General features: G+C 34.4%; 3 protein-coding genes across 3 annotated transcripts; 1 reads left to right on the forward strand and 2 right to left on the reverse strand.

The window, feature by feature from the left end:
- Positions 1 to 538: 538 nt before the first annotated feature.
- LOC140984707 (serine/threonine-protein phosphatase 7 long form homolog) lies at positions 539 to 1,403 on the forward strand. The gene is made up of 2 exons (XM_073452262.1): positions 539 to 1,114; positions 1,386 to 1,403. The coding sequence occupies exons 1-2, from the start codon at positions 539 to 541 to the stop codon at positions 1,401 to 1,403; spliced, it is 594 nt and encodes a 197-aa protein (XP_073308363.1).
- A 220-nt stretch (positions 1,404 to 1,623) lies between these two features.
- LOC140984709 (uncharacterized) lies at positions 1,624 to 2,950 on the reverse strand. Its single transcript, XM_073452265.1, has 3 exons — positions 2,913 to 2,950; positions 2,245 to 2,767; positions 1,624 to 2,199 (listed from the first exon to the last, which is right to left on the reverse strand). The coding sequence occupies exons 1-3, from the start codon at positions 2,948 to 2,950 to the stop codon at positions 1,624 to 1,626; spliced, it is 1,137 nt and encodes a 378-aa protein (XP_073308366.1).
- Positions 2,951 to 7,478: 4,528 nt separating this feature from the next.
- LOC140985204 (uncharacterized) lies at positions 7,479 to 10,377 on the reverse strand. Its single transcript, XM_073452982.1, has 3 exons — positions 10,179 to 10,377; positions 9,872 to 10,001; positions 7,479 to 8,279 (listed from the first exon to the last, which is right to left on the reverse strand). The coding sequence occupies exons 1-3, from the start codon at positions 10,309 to 10,311 to the stop codon at positions 7,568 to 7,570; spliced, it is 975 nt and encodes a 324-aa protein (XP_073309083.1). The 5' UTR covers positions 10,312 to 10,377; the 3' UTR covers positions 7,479 to 7,567.
- Between the last annotated feature and the right edge of the window lie 4,441 nt (positions 10,378 to 14,818).

A 14,818-nucleotide genomic window follows, 5' to 3' on the forward strand; every position in this document is an offset into this window, starting at 1 on the left:
TTTTAATAATTAATTTAATTTTTAAAATTTATTTCAAAGATAATTTTTTAAAAAAATTTCAAAACTATTGCAATCTGTGTTGTAGCGTCCGCGCTTTGCTCCAACGTGGAGGCGTCCGTGCTTACAAAGCGCGAACGCTCCATCGTCCGTCCACGTGTCCTCTTTCCTCCTCTCACACCCCTTATCCCTCCGCCAATCCTTCTTTCATCTCTTTTCATTCTCTCCTACTTCCTCCTTCTATTACCCTTTCATTTTCATTTCTCCGTTCGTTTGTAATTTCTCCCTTCGTCACCTTACTCTTGAGATCGTTGGTTACCGTAGAACGAAGTTTAGAAGATCAAAAATTTATTTCAGAATGACAGATAATTAAGGTCCATAAAATTTCAGTGTCCTCTATTTACAAGCGACACATATGTCATCAACATTTTCTTCATTAACCGTTGATGATATTGTCAAAGTGAAGAGGTCAGACAATTTGATTTGGAAGTTATACACTGATAATTATATACACAATCGTGTACTTGCATATTTAAATCATATGGGTTTTTATGGAGTTTTAGAATGTGGTTCACAAGTATTTGATAATCATTTGATTATTGCTCTTGTTGAACGCTGGCGACGCGAGACACACACGTTTCATTTTACATGTGGTGAAGCAACAATCACGTTACAAGATGTTTCAATAATTTGGGGTCTAACAATTGATGGTGAAGCAGTCACTGAAACAGATGTGTCACATAAAGTTGAGCAATGGCAACACATCTGTTTGGATTTGTTGGGATTTGTGTCATCATCAAAACATTTGAAAGGTGGTCATTTGTCTATGACTGCACTACACGATCACTACATGGCTAACCTTGTTAATGATGATACTTCAGAAGTAGATATTGTGAAATTTACCTTTTGTATAGCGTTAATTATTATTGGACGAATAATGTTCCCTGACTATCAAGGAGGGTCTGCTAAACTAATATTTTTGCAACTTCTACCGAATATTGATAACGTGAAGTCTTATAGTTGGGGCAGTGCAGTTTTAGTATTTCTCTACCGTGAGTTGTGTAACTCGTCACGTATAGAGAAGACTACAATGGTTGAACCTTTATATATCCTGCAGGTATAATTAATGTAATGTGATTATTTAACACATGTTTTTGTTAATTTTGTCGATCTATTTTTATTATTATAAGCAGATATGGGCATGGAGCAAGATTAAATGTGTTAACCCTAACCGAGATGGGTTAACATAAGTTGTATCTCTCATTGATCCAGATGCTATTATTCCAGTTTCTCCATATGGTGCATGGTAATATTTAAAAATTATTGTTGTAATATCAAATATATCTCTTATAATTATTTGATATGTAATTGTTTTTGTTAAATTGTAGGTGGAAAATTGGATTTAGTTACACACATTCACCAACACATGCTGTAAAAATTATAAGAGATTCTCTAGATCGTATGAATTATAATGAGGTATTATAGAATTTTAATATTTAATAGTGATTAAATGAAGATTATTTTTTTGTGATTAAATGAATTTTTTATTTGAACATTTCTATTTTTTACATTTTAATTGGATCGTTTATCAGAAGAATGACATAGATGTAAAGACGATTAATTGTTTTATCGGAGTTGTCTCTCTCTAACAACCGGTCTGTCCATCTCATTTCTCAACCGAGTTGTTCTGTCCCTACCAACTCTTCTTCTTTCACGTCTAACCGGGTTGTGGTGCAAGTCGAAAGTTGGAGGATCCCAGTATCGCTCATCTGCAAGAGGTTGAAATCTGCCCTCGTACGTTGCTAAGTACTCATCTATGTTATACCATGGCTGCACAAGTGTCATCGGATCTAAGTAGTGCCACTTAGCGCTGCAAATAGCATGGGAACATGGGATGTCAAAAATCGTCCATTTATCACATGAACAATCACTCGTTGATAACTTCACCACCTGCATATGTTGGCCACGACTTGGTAATCCAACAGTTGCAACTGAAGCAGTTTGCTCACGTACATCATATTTGGCAACACGATGTTCACTAGACTTTCTTGCCCATTTGTCATACTTCCGACATGCATAATCTGACCACAGCTGATTTTCCTGAACTATACGACTACCTCTTGTCACACGTTCAATGAAATATTGTACGCATCTCAAAAGTGTCAAGTGTACTATGGCAGATATAGGAACTCTACGAGCACCCTTCAACACACTATTTCAACATTCCGACATATTGGTTGTCATCACCCCACGACGCCAACCACCGTCATGAGCCAAACTCCATTTTTCTTTCACAATTCCAGCCAAATATCGGTGCACCAAAATGTTTTTTTGCTTGATTGCCATCATTATTGCTTCAAACTTACAAATTTGATTTTGTGTGCCTGTCGCCCAGCATAAATCTTTCAAATGCACGTCTTTGAATATAGCGTTAAAGTTTGAATACACATGTCTCAAATAAAAACGATGCACACCATAAAGAGCTTGAAAAAATGGTAGATCTTGAGTTGCTCGCACGATTCTTTTATGCCTATCAGAAATAAGACACACACCATTTTCACCACGAACAACAAGTCTTCCTAGGTTCTCCAAGAACCATTTCCAAGAATCTGATGTTTCTTCATCCACTATAGAAAATGCTAGCGGTAGAACCTGATTGTTCGCATCCAGAGTGACATCGATCAACATTTTGTGCTTGTATTTGGTATACAAGTGTGTACCATCGACACTAATTATTTTTTGACAATGCCGAAACCCATCAACACACGGCCTGAATTCTCAGAAAACATAGTTCAGTGTCTTACTCATTTCAGTGTTGGCTCTGAGATGTTTCCACTCCACAGCTGTTCCCGGATTATATTTGGATAAAGCATACATATATTTTGGAAGTAATTGAACGGAGCTCTCCCATGTACCGTAAGCAATTTCCATTGCACGTTTCAAACTTCGCCATGCCTTCGTATACGAGATTTGATATCCATATTTATCTTGCACATTTTCAACGATATACTTAATTTCGTACGAAGGATCACAATGAACAACTCCCAATAGCGTATGTGCAACCATATCACTGTTCAAATTCTTATGGTCTATACCAACAGAGGTAGATATACATGTGTGAGGCCCGTCATATTTTGTTATTTTTCAATAACCAGTTTTGGTCTTCAAAGAAGCGCGGAGTCCCCATCGACAAATGACCGTAGAAGAATTATTTCTGGAACGTAATTTCCAAAAATTACGTGTGCTATCCACGATACGGTACTCACGCCTGACCACTCTAACTAAATAATCCTTCACAGATGCAATAAGATCATTCTTATCTTTAAATAACATATTAAAGCATAATTCACCTCTATCCGGATTGTAATAGCTTGTTTGCATTCCAGAAGGTACATCGACAGAATCATGAGGCTCTTCCCCAAAAAATTTATTGAAAAATGAAGACATTTCAAAAGTGTTTGAAAGAAATGGTATGGCCTGCCTCTGTAATGTGTTACGAGGTGGTTGTCGAGATGATGTCCCCTCATCAGGATTTGTAAAAGTATTCACTTCATCATCATCATTCACTTCTTCTTCTTCAGACTCACTATATGACATATCGGGTTCAGAATCACTCCTACAAATATCATCATTAGTGGCCATATTCGGACAATGAGCACTCGTATCTAATGTTGGATTCGGTCAATATGGAGTAGGATTTTGTTCCGACGAGACATTTATCTATTGATCCCAAGACCCACTTACATCATCGAAATTTATATTACCGAGTCCTTCAGTAACATGTGGAACATAAGATTCTAGATCCTGAAAACTACCATATGTACAAGTACCAAGTTGGTTATTGAAACCTGAATCGGATGCATGTGGAACGTAGGATTCAGGATTATCAAATCCAACATGATGCTCAATTGAATTTGCTTCCACGTATAAATGCAACATATGCATATTGTCACATTGTATTATAAACTGTAATTCTGTAAAGCATAATCATCAATGAGATTGACTTGAATTTCATGCCAAGATGATCTCTCCAAAAATGAATATTTTGTTGACAACTTCAGAGAAAAATTCGTTGGATCGATTCCTAACATTTTATGCACAACTTCAACGAACTCCAACAAATTAATAGATCGTAAAACTCGTATCAGTCTAACAAATGGAATGTTATATTCAACCGATCCATGATCGATAACTACATGACCACCAAAATATAAGAGTACATCGATGTTAGATATTTTTTCGATGAAATTTGAGAGAAAATTTATGTAGATTCAAAGAGAAAATTGATAACTCATTCGTCGAAGTTCACAACAATTATATAGACGAAAAATGCTGAATAATATTTAGATTTCAATTATTGAACTCACGTGAACATTCAGAAATCAGAAATTCAAAATTCACATGAAAGATTCAGAAAATGAACGGATGAAAACAAGCGATAAAAGAAAAAATACAAAATAAAGTACGGGAAAAAATAATATAATATACAAAGTCCGTGCTTACAAAGCACAGACTCTCGAACGTGGAGCGTCCACGTTGGAGCGTCCATGCTTCGTAAGCACGGACGCTCCAACGTGGAGGAGCATGTCCGTGCTTAAGAAGCACGAACGCTCCACGTGTGCGAGCGTCCGTGCTCCATGCTCCACGTGGATGATGGTACGTGCTTCGTAAGCATGGATTGCAGTAGTTTTGAAAAAAAAATTTTAATAATTTTTTAAAGATATTTTAAAAATTAAATTGATTATAAAAAAACCCCTAAAATGACATCTCAATTTTCGAGTTTTAGGAGCTGAATGTTTGAAGTTTTTGTTGCCGTATATATTGAGTTCATGATATATATATATATATATATATCGCAAGGAAAATTTAAGAAATTAACCTCCATTTTTTACCCTAAATTTGAAATATAATCTCATCATTTTCATTTTTTTTATTTTTACTCTTTTACCCTTTTAAAATAAATTTTTTCTTCAAGAACATATCCTTACATTCTTCTAAAACACACCGTCCGTCCTCAAATTTATTTTTCCATAAGAAATTTTCCCATCTTTGCCCACATTGCAGCTTCTCTAGACCAATCATTTATCAATTTTGTAGACATCAATGTCCATTTTCTTTCTTTACAAACTGTCTCCTCCATGTTTCTTTTTCTTTAACTTTTTTTTTATTTTTTTTAAAAATAAAGAAGAATATGTTAAGTTACTTTGAAAAATATGCTCTTCAACTTTGCTCACGCAACGCGTATTCGTCATTGGCTAGTTGATATAAAGGATAAGGGACGATAGTAGGATGGCATGAAACTACGACTATAATAAATGAGAGAAAGGAAATTTAGGATTTGCGTTTGGGTAATTGGGTTTTAGGAGGCCAGGGAAATTTTGGATTAAATTTAAAAATGAAGGTTGACTGAAATTGGGCAAGAAGGTTATATATGTAATAATCCTGTAATGGTAATTTTGACACCAAACTTCCTTCACTTTAGATAATGTTTGTAAGAGTTAATTTATTTTAAAAGTTTTCGAACTTCAAATCAATGAAATGTTTGAAAATTATATTTAGATGCTGTAAAACACAGAAATTAAGATCTTGCAAACACTAACTTAACCCAAGATCACATTAAATAAATGTTAGCGACTAGCCGTGATGCCATTTGTAAGTTAGGTTTTTTATGAATATATTTTGAACATATAATACTTATTGATCTCCGGAAAGAGCTCGGGTCATCCTTGGACTTTGGTAGGATGAGAGATCAGAAAGGCAGGAGATATCGGGGTGAGAAACCATCCTAGGTAAAGGAAGTGTTATGATAAAAACTATCCATGGACCATGGGTATACAATAACAAGATAAGCTGATTGGATTACTACATGCTCGTACAAACTCAGGCTCTTTGCTTAGCTCGGGCAACATAAGAAGAACAAGGTGATAGATCAAGGACCCTGTCCATGAGTGGACCAAGGACGGAATCCCCTCTATGTCACATAGGGATGGCAATGGGCCGGGGCGGGCCCGGATTTGCCATTCTCATCCCCATCCCCGAATTCCGTCCCCGCTTTTTCCGGAGATCAACTTCCCATCCCCGCCCCCATCCCCGTTTCGGGTTTTCCCCGCGGGGCCCCAAACCCGTGGGGAAAGTTGTCATCCTTAATGTCACATCGTGTTTAATGCCCGGGAATCATGGTACAGATGCCAATTCTGGGCCCTGCATATAGGCCATCATGCATTTAAATCAATAGTAAGTCAATCAACGCACGTAGTGTTGATGTGATGAACTGGGAGCTGTATGGCTAGTAAGTAGTGATAGTATCAGGTGGATAGGGCATGAGAAGTCGTTTGATAATGAAGAGTAGTCGGACACTGAAAAGAAGGTCATCATTATCTTTTCTCATATAAATACTCAGGTTTTCTGGATCATTTAGGACATTCACTTAATATTTTCACAAACACTCACTATATACTCTCTTTATAACACTCTCATTTCATTTGCATGAATATTCGACTGACTTGAGCGTCAGAATGGATACTCCGAAAACCTTTTAAGCGCTTCGCTAATATTATTTGCTTTGCAAGTGCACATATCACTCAACCTGAGATCCCTTTCCCTGATTACCATTATTCTAAGGAAAAAAACACGATCTGATCGGTAAATTGCCCACGCACCTCAGCCAATTTACTCTGGCCTCGTCACTTATATAAGATTTATTTGAGATACATAATAATTACTATTGAATTAATTTTGTACTTTAATTTTTTCATCCAGTTCAAGTAATTTGAAATAAATAAATAAATAAATAAAAGGACAAAATTTTATTATTTTCACATCCATAATTTTGCTGTCACGAGTGACTTTGTGTGGTGCTCTTGTCGCTAGTACAATGACAATTTAATACCGACTGTCGTGCCAAATTTTAAACATGGCTTCAGAACATCAATACATGAAAATTAAATATTTTTCCATCTGGAACCAACCTTTATTTTTCGTGCTCCCTTAATTTTTTTTGTTTTTACGAGTCAGGCTCCTTAACTCCATCGTGCCGGCCGTGAAATTGTTTATATGACGGTCGTGGATGCTAACATTATAATTTTGAAAGGTCACGTATTATTCTTAAAACATTTATGTATTTTTCTTCCAAAAATCTATATCAACATCCTCGTCCTATATCATATATTAAATTATCATCAAATACGTGAACTTCAATAAAATTAAAAAAAAAAAACCATAAATGAAAAAAATGTCAATTACATGACAAAAAATGCAAATGCATCGGATCTCGTCAATACAACCCCTATAGTTTTCGTCGCCGATCAACAACATTAAAAATGAAAATAATGCAAGTTATATATGAACCTGAAAATTTAAATTCTTTATTAATAAGAACAAAAATAGAAAAATTGTAAATTAAATAACCAAAAACGTATTTATTCAAAGAAAAAATATTTAAAAAGGAACAAATTTAATTAAAGTTGAGGACCACTTACGGATATTATTCCTCATTGTTGATATATAGGATTGGAAGAAACTTTTTAACTTTTCGATTCTGTCTAGCTAGCTAGCACCAAATCATCATGCCTCATTCCGCTCCAAAATTCCAGAGAAGAAATTCTTCTCCGCCATCATTAAAATGATCCCATGATCCAAGGTCTTCATGGTTATAGTACGGAATAGTTGGTGAATAACATGCATGAAGGTCCATATTTTCTATATTAAGCCCCCATTCCCCACACACTTTCTCGGTCACAGTTCCTTTTCCCTTCATGTCTTCATCAATGGCAGTTGTGTCTTCTTCATCACCTTTGTCGTCGAGGCCACCTTCCAAAAACTGCTCGACATGCATTAAAACCTCGTCATCTACGGCGCCCCACTGCCAGAAATCCTCTCCTTCTATTACTTCATTAGGCGACGCTGACAACTCGGAACCATGCAACCATCCCGCACTGCTGGTATTTACTACTCCTGCTTCTTTGTTTTCAAAAGGGTCTGGCGGGTACCAGTCTTTATCGTCTGGCATTCTGTGGGATTGATCACTTTCTCTATTATTCGCATGTTTCTGATTATTCACATCAGTTGTAATATCGTGAGAATCGGCATTCTTGGCTGCAGACGACGACTTCTTCGGTGCTGCCCGTTTCTTGTATGCGCTTGTCAAAATCTTTATGAGATCTGCCTCAGTGAGTGCACCGATGGACCGATACCGGTATATTCTCCTGCTTAGATGAGAGTTCCAATAATTCTTTATCTCATTGTCTGTCCTTCCCGGCAAACGGCTAGCTATAAGAGACCACCTACGCACAAAATTTAGTTTCGTTTATCAGAAATACTTCAAATCAAGTAGATTGAGAATGTTTGAATTTCAAGCCGTGTGAAACTGCTGGCTTCGTGCCCCTACCAAAGTGTAGCTTCTTTCAATGTTTGACGTACATTAATTACTTTTTGTCTTTTATGTAATTCGAAATATAAGTGTTTTGTATTTTTAGACTTGTTTGACATAATCTAATCTTGGTATTTATACTACATAATTTGATTTTGGTATTTATCCTTAAGATATAGTATTTTAGATTTGAATATAGTTTTATTTCTATTAAAGTCTTGTTTCAATGTTTGTAGGATTGGTTTTATGGGAAGATAATTAGGTCAAGATATTGGTAAAGTATATATACGACGTACATATTCAGAAAAGAACGGAGCGTAGCTGCTGGAGTTTTTCTCTGAGCATACATAGAGTTCAAAGTTGAAGATTTTCGTGTGAAGAGTTTGTGTGATTGATTCACATACTTTCTGTGTTGCTAATTGGTGTTGACGACACTCAAGAAAAACACTGCGTGAAGTGTTGGGTGAAGAGTTGTTTCGTTTGGTTTTAAGCAATACGTTNATGTATGGTATATATGTATGTATGTGTGTATGTGTGTGTAGAATTGATCTTATGGACACTTACTGTGGGCAGCTGTGTGAGCACCGTGAGGTAACGTCGACCTATTACATATACAGTTTTATCATATCCAATATATGAAAATCACCACAGCGGTACCCACATTGGGTGCCCATAAGATCAAATCTTATATATATGCTGCATTTACATCAATTTATATAACACAAAAAAACTAATATAAAAATTCAATTTGTCAAAATCTCATTATACATTAAATACAAAATCTCGTTATATAATAACCAAATCTATAAATATAATAGTTGTAAATATCGTTATAGAGATATATTAGTTGTACATCTAGTATTATTATAAATTTTATGCACAAAGTATAGAATATGTATGGAAAAGCAAATGTTGTGTAAAGCTCAAAAAAAAAAAAAATTTGTAACAATTATTTTGGATTCTTCAATCTATCATTTGACTGAGTTGGTGAAAAAGCGACCTGTCTATTAAATGACATTCTGATACGTTCATTTCATGCGCTTTTTTTTTTACTTTTTTCTTTTTTCCTGCATGATTAAGCAAATCATTCGGCTAAATTCCTAGGTTATATTACGCGGAGCATGCTGAAGTAATGTGTGCCATGCACAGATCTTCCATCCCAAAGTTCACTGATTGATCTGTTTGAACTTTATCCGAGCAGATTTTTGGTTTATATATATATTGACTTGTTCAATTTTTGGCTTTGGTCAATTCGATTTTCATCCCAGTAAACTAGATGTTAATTTTTTACTGTTTTGGTCAAATTATTGACGAGACATAAAGACAAGTCGGTAATATTTAATATAGTGTCAACGTTTTTCGATATCATATCATTATTTGTTAGATTAAGACTAATTTTGAGTGAGTAAATGACTAAAATCAAATCGAGCGCAACTTACCGAACCAATTTCCTTATTTTTCCTTTCCTGTAATAATATTAAAAAAATTTAAAGAGAGAAAACAAACTTATTTCCGAAGGTTTTGTGCAACTTGACAATGGTCTCTTCCTCTTCTTCACTGAAGTTTCCTCTCTTCACATCATCTCTCAGATAGTTCATCCACCTCAGCCTGCAACTCTTCCCACACCTCAACAAACCTAATCACCCAACAGATCAAACCAATCAATGAGAAAATAAATGTGATTAAATCAAACGTAAACAACATGATCTTATCATGCTAGACAATGTATATATAAATTACAATTTACATGCACCCGTTATCGGCTTTTCATTCGTCTATGCATACTTGTATGAAACTATAGACGATTTTGTACCGGCATTCTTCGGTAGGGATCTCCAAGAACCCTCTGCATTTGCCTTGATGTAACTTATTAGTTTCTCATCTTCTTCTGTTGTCCATTTACCTTTCTTTAATCCCGTCTTTTCGCAACGCGGAGTTCTACCCATATCTCTTGGACAACTTCGGAAGAAGAAGAAGATGAGAGCTACTGCAGCACCACAGTATTTTTTAGGGTTTTCTCCAGAGATGATGGAGTTATGCATTCAAGCGAACATGAGATGGAATTTGTTTCATCCTACGGTGGGGGGATTTGTACACTGTACTAAGGACGTTTTTGTAATTTCACGTCTCTATTTTATTACATCTTTGATAACTAAACTGGTGCTAGAATTTGGAAGTGAGTTGAGGGCTTAATTTGATGGGTTCTTTCGCTGGCTTTCCTGATGGGCTTTCATGTTGTCCGTGCACGAGCTTTGCCATTTACGTTACGGGCACGTGTATTGTACTAAAGGAAACTCAATAGTTATGTAAATTTATTCGAAGTTTGATTATCATACATTAATTTTATGTAAGAAATTTTTAGTACCATGTCAACAATTCATGATACCACAACTACAATTCATGGTGTGTGTCAGCAATTTTCTGTTTCACACCAGTACTCAGACGATATAAGATTACAAACAATCAAAAAAAATATTGTAATTAAAACTTAAAATAAAAAAAATGAGTAGATTTAAAAAAAAATAGATCTCCTGTGAGACGGTCTCACGAATATTTATCTGTGATACGGGTCAAACCTACCGATATTCACAATAAAAAATAATACTTTTAGCATAAAAAGTAATACTTTTCTATCGATGACCCAAATAAAAATTCGTCTCACAAAATACGACCCGTGAGACCGTCTCACACAAGTTTTTGTCTTTAAAAAATTACTTTACTTTTATTTTTATATGATTAATGTACGTACGTGGTGCAACGATCACTTTGCATGTCTCTTTCTGTTTGGCTAGAAATAAATGAACTTAAACGTACTTTTGTCTCACATCTATTTAAATAAGAGAAGGTATCTTGTGAGACGGTCTTACGAATTTTCAATGACTTTCAACAACACCCCTCAGTTACAACAGTTTTAAAATGGCTACGACAACGGTTTTTATCCGTTGTGGTAGATCAAATTTGCGACGGTTTTTAAAAACTGTCGCTAAAAAAATATAGCGACGGGTATGAATTAAACCGTCGCTAATTCAAAATTAGCGACGGTTACTTAAACTGTCGCTAGTTTAAATTAGCGACGGTTTCACTACAAGAAATTCTGCATACAACAACGCACATACGACAACGGTTTTTCACAAAAACCGTTGTCGTATGTTTTTTAACAACGGTTTTATCGAAAACCGTTGTCTTTGACCCCCAAAGACAACGGTTTTTAAAAACCGTTGTCTTTGGGGGGTCAAAGACAACGGTTTTTAAAAACCATTGTCTTTTTGAGAACCGTTGTCTTTGAGCTTTTTTTTTGGGTCAACGACAACAGTTCTGTGGACTGTTGTCGATTAACGTATTTTTTTGGACAAACAACAACGGTTTTGGAAAACGTTGCAATATTTAGCGACGGTTAATTCAACAATCGTCGCTAATTTTAGCGACGGTTTGTCAAAACCGTCGCTACGTTTAAATTCGCTACGGTTTTTAAATAACCATCGCTAAGTTTAGTGTGGTTTTTTTGACAAACAACAACGGTTTTGAAAAACGTTGCAATATTTAGCGATGGTTATTCATAAAACTGTCGCTAATTTTAGCGACGGTTTGTCAAAACCGTCACTACGTTTAAATTAGCGACAGTTTTAACATAACCGTCGCTAAATTTAGCAAGGTTTTTTTGACAAACAACAACGGTTTTGGAAAGCGTTGCAATATTTAGCTACAGTTAATTCTAAAACCGTCGCTAAGTTTAAATTCGCGACGGTTTTTAAATAACCGTCGCTAATTTTAGCGACATTGTTTCAAAACCGCCGCTAATTTTAGCGACAGTTTTAAATCCAAACCGTTGCCAAATAAAAATATGCGACGGTTTATCATTTACCGTCGTTAATAGCAACGGTTTAACCAAAACCCGTCGCAAACTATCTACAAATATCTCCATTTTCGTTCCATTTTCCTCCACAACACTTCACAAAACTTAAAATTTTTCTCTTTTACACCATTTCACCACTTCACACAACACTTAAAATTTTTTTCACCACTTCATAACACTTAAAATTTTTCTCTCTTACACCATTTCATCACTTCACACAACATTTAAAATTTTTTTATCTTACACAATTTTATCACTTTCACACAACACGTAAAATTTTTCTAACCATTTTATAACGCTTAAAATTTTTCTCTTTTACACGATTTTACTACTTCACAACACTTAAAATTTTTTTCTTTTACACGATTTTAGTTTGGATTATTAGTTTCTTTTAGATTTATTAAATTATTAAATTTTTTTTTTAATTTTTCAAAACAAATTAGCGACGGAACTCTTAAAATTTGACCGGCCGTGATTAAAATTAGCGACGGTTATATAAACCGTCGCTGATTTAACTAGCGACGATTTATGTAACCGTCGCTAATTTAAAAATAGCGACGGGTAGAAATAACGATCGTCGCTATTTTTTTTTTGCGACGGTTTTAAAAACCGTCGCAAATTTGATCTACCACAACGGATAAAAACCGTTGTCGTTGAACGGACTTTCAACAACACCCTCAATTACAACAGTTTTTAAATGACTACGACAACGGTTAAAATCCGTTGTCGTTTGCCGTTTTTGTAGTAGTGTTTAGTCAACCGTCGCTAATTTAAAATTAGCGACGGGTAGCAATCAAGTCCGTCGCTAATTTTAGCGACAGTGAGTAATCAAGATTTCCGTCGCTAATTTGTTTCGAAAAATAAAAAAATACTTTTAATAATTTAATAAATCTAAAAGAAACTAATAATCAAAACTAAAATCGTGTAAAAAAAAAAAAATTTAAGTGTTGTGAAGTAGGAAAATCGTGTAAAAGAAAAAATTTTAAGTGTTGTGAAGTAGTAAAATCGTATAAAAGAAAAAAAATTTAAGTGTTATGAAGTGGTTAGAAAAATTTAACGTGTTGTGTGAAAGTGATAATAAGAGAGAAAAATTTTTAAGTGTTGTGTGAAATGATAAAATGGTGTAAGAGAGAAAAATTTTAAGTGTTATGAAGTGGTGAAAAAAATTTTTTAAGTATTGTGTGAAGTGATAAAATGGTGTAAAAGAGAAAAATTTTAAGTGTTGTGGAGGAAAATGAATCGAAAATGGAGATATTTATAGACAGTTTGCGACGGGTTTTGGTTAAACCGTCGCTGATAAACCGTCGCATTTATTTTATTTGGCAACGATTTGGTTTAAACCGTCGCTAAAATAAGCGACGGTTTTAAAACAATGTCGCTAATTTTAGCGACAGGTTTTATTTAAGCGTCGCTACATTTAAACATGCGATGGGTTTTTCAAAAACCGTCGCTAATCTTAGCGACGGTTATTTCAAAACTGTCGCTAATTTAAAATTAGCGACGGTTTTTACAAACGGTCGCTAAATTTAGCGACGGTATTTGAAAAACCGTCGCTAAATATTGCAACGTTTTCCAAAACCGTTGTTGTTTGTACAAAAACCTCGCTAATCGACAACGGTTTCTTCAAACCGTTGTCCATTGTCCAAAAAAACACGCTAATAGACAACGGTTCTATGAACCGTTGTCGTTGACTCTAAAAAAACGCTCAAAGACAACGGGTTTCATTCACCCCAAAAACCGTTGTCTTTGACCCCAAAACGACAACGATTTTTAAAAACCGTTGTCTTTGACCCCCCAAAGACAACGGTTCTTTGGCCCCCAAAAGACAACGGTTTTCGATAAAACCGTTGTTAAAAAACATACGACAACGGTTTTTGTGAAAAACCGTTGTCGTATGTGCGTTATTGTATGCAGAATTTCTTGTAGTGTTTTATCTGTGAGACGGGTCAATCCTACCGATATTCACAATAAAAAGTAATACTCTTAGCATAAAAAGTAATTTTTTTTATGGATGACCCAAATAAGATATCTGTCTCACAAAATACGACCCGTGAGAGCGTCTCACACAAGTTTTTGCCTTTAAATAAATAGTTTTGTGATAATCAATATACATTTTAATCAAAATTTATTCATATAATAAATGATAAAAAAATTGAATTTTTTTAAAATATTTATTTTTTATTTAAAATTTTGATAAACAAAATAATATAAGATTTTACAAATATTTTTTTTATTTTTTTTATTAATAGCAATTTGACTTACCCAAAATAGCAAGTCAATTTAACAACAAAATATTGATATCATCATTAGAATGTCATCTCAAATGACATAAATATTATGAAATAATAATTTTTTATAATAATATTTAAAATTTAAATATATTCATTATATTATATCAATAATTTTAAATAATTATTCAAACATTCATACAACTAATTTTAAACATTAATTAGGTAAATAATATTTCGTGCATCGCATGGATGAAATACTAGTCTATTTAAATAGATAGTTTTGTGTAATCAATAAACATACATGACTTTCAATATTTAAAATAATATTCGAATATACAAATAAAAGTTCTACTGCTGAACCATTTATAT

The sequence above is a fragment of the Primulina huaijiensis genome, chromosome 9, assembly GCF_012295235.1.
Source record: "Primulina huaijiensis isolate GDHJ02 chromosome 9, ASM1229523v2, whole genome shotgun sequence".
In the NCBI taxonomy this organism is placed as follows: domain Eukaryota; kingdom Viridiplantae; phylum Streptophyta; class Magnoliopsida; order Lamiales; family Gesneriaceae; genus Primulina; species Primulina huaijiensis.

Coding starts and splice junctions, on each gene's coding strand:
- LOC140984707 (XM_073452262.1), top strand. CDS start 539: ATGGGTTTTTATGGAGTTTTAGAATGTGGTTCACAAGTATTTGATAAT.
- LOC140984709 (XM_073452265.1), bottom strand. CDS start 2,950: ATGGCGAAGTTTGAAACGTGCAATGGAAATTGCTTACG. Junction 2,768..2,912: donor TGCAATGGAAATTGCTTACG/GTACATGGGAGA, acceptor CTGAGAATTCAG/GCCGTGTGTTGATGGGTTTC. Junction 2,200..2,244: donor ACGGTGGTTGGCGTCGTGGG/GTGATGACAACC, acceptor AGTGTGTTGAAG/GGTGCTCGTAGAGTTCCTAT.
- LOC140985204 (XM_073452982.1), bottom strand. CDS start 10,311: ATGGGTAGAACTCCGCGTTGCGAAAAGACGGGATTAAAGAAAGGTAAA. Junction 10,002..10,178: donor ATCCCTACCGAAGAATGCCG/GTACAAAATCGT, acceptor TTGGGTGATTAG/GTTTGTTGAGGTGTGGGAAG. Junction 8,280..9,871: donor CACAAAACCTTCGGAAATAA/GTTTGTTTTCTC, acceptor TTTTGTGCGTAG/GTGGTCTCTTATAGCTAGCC.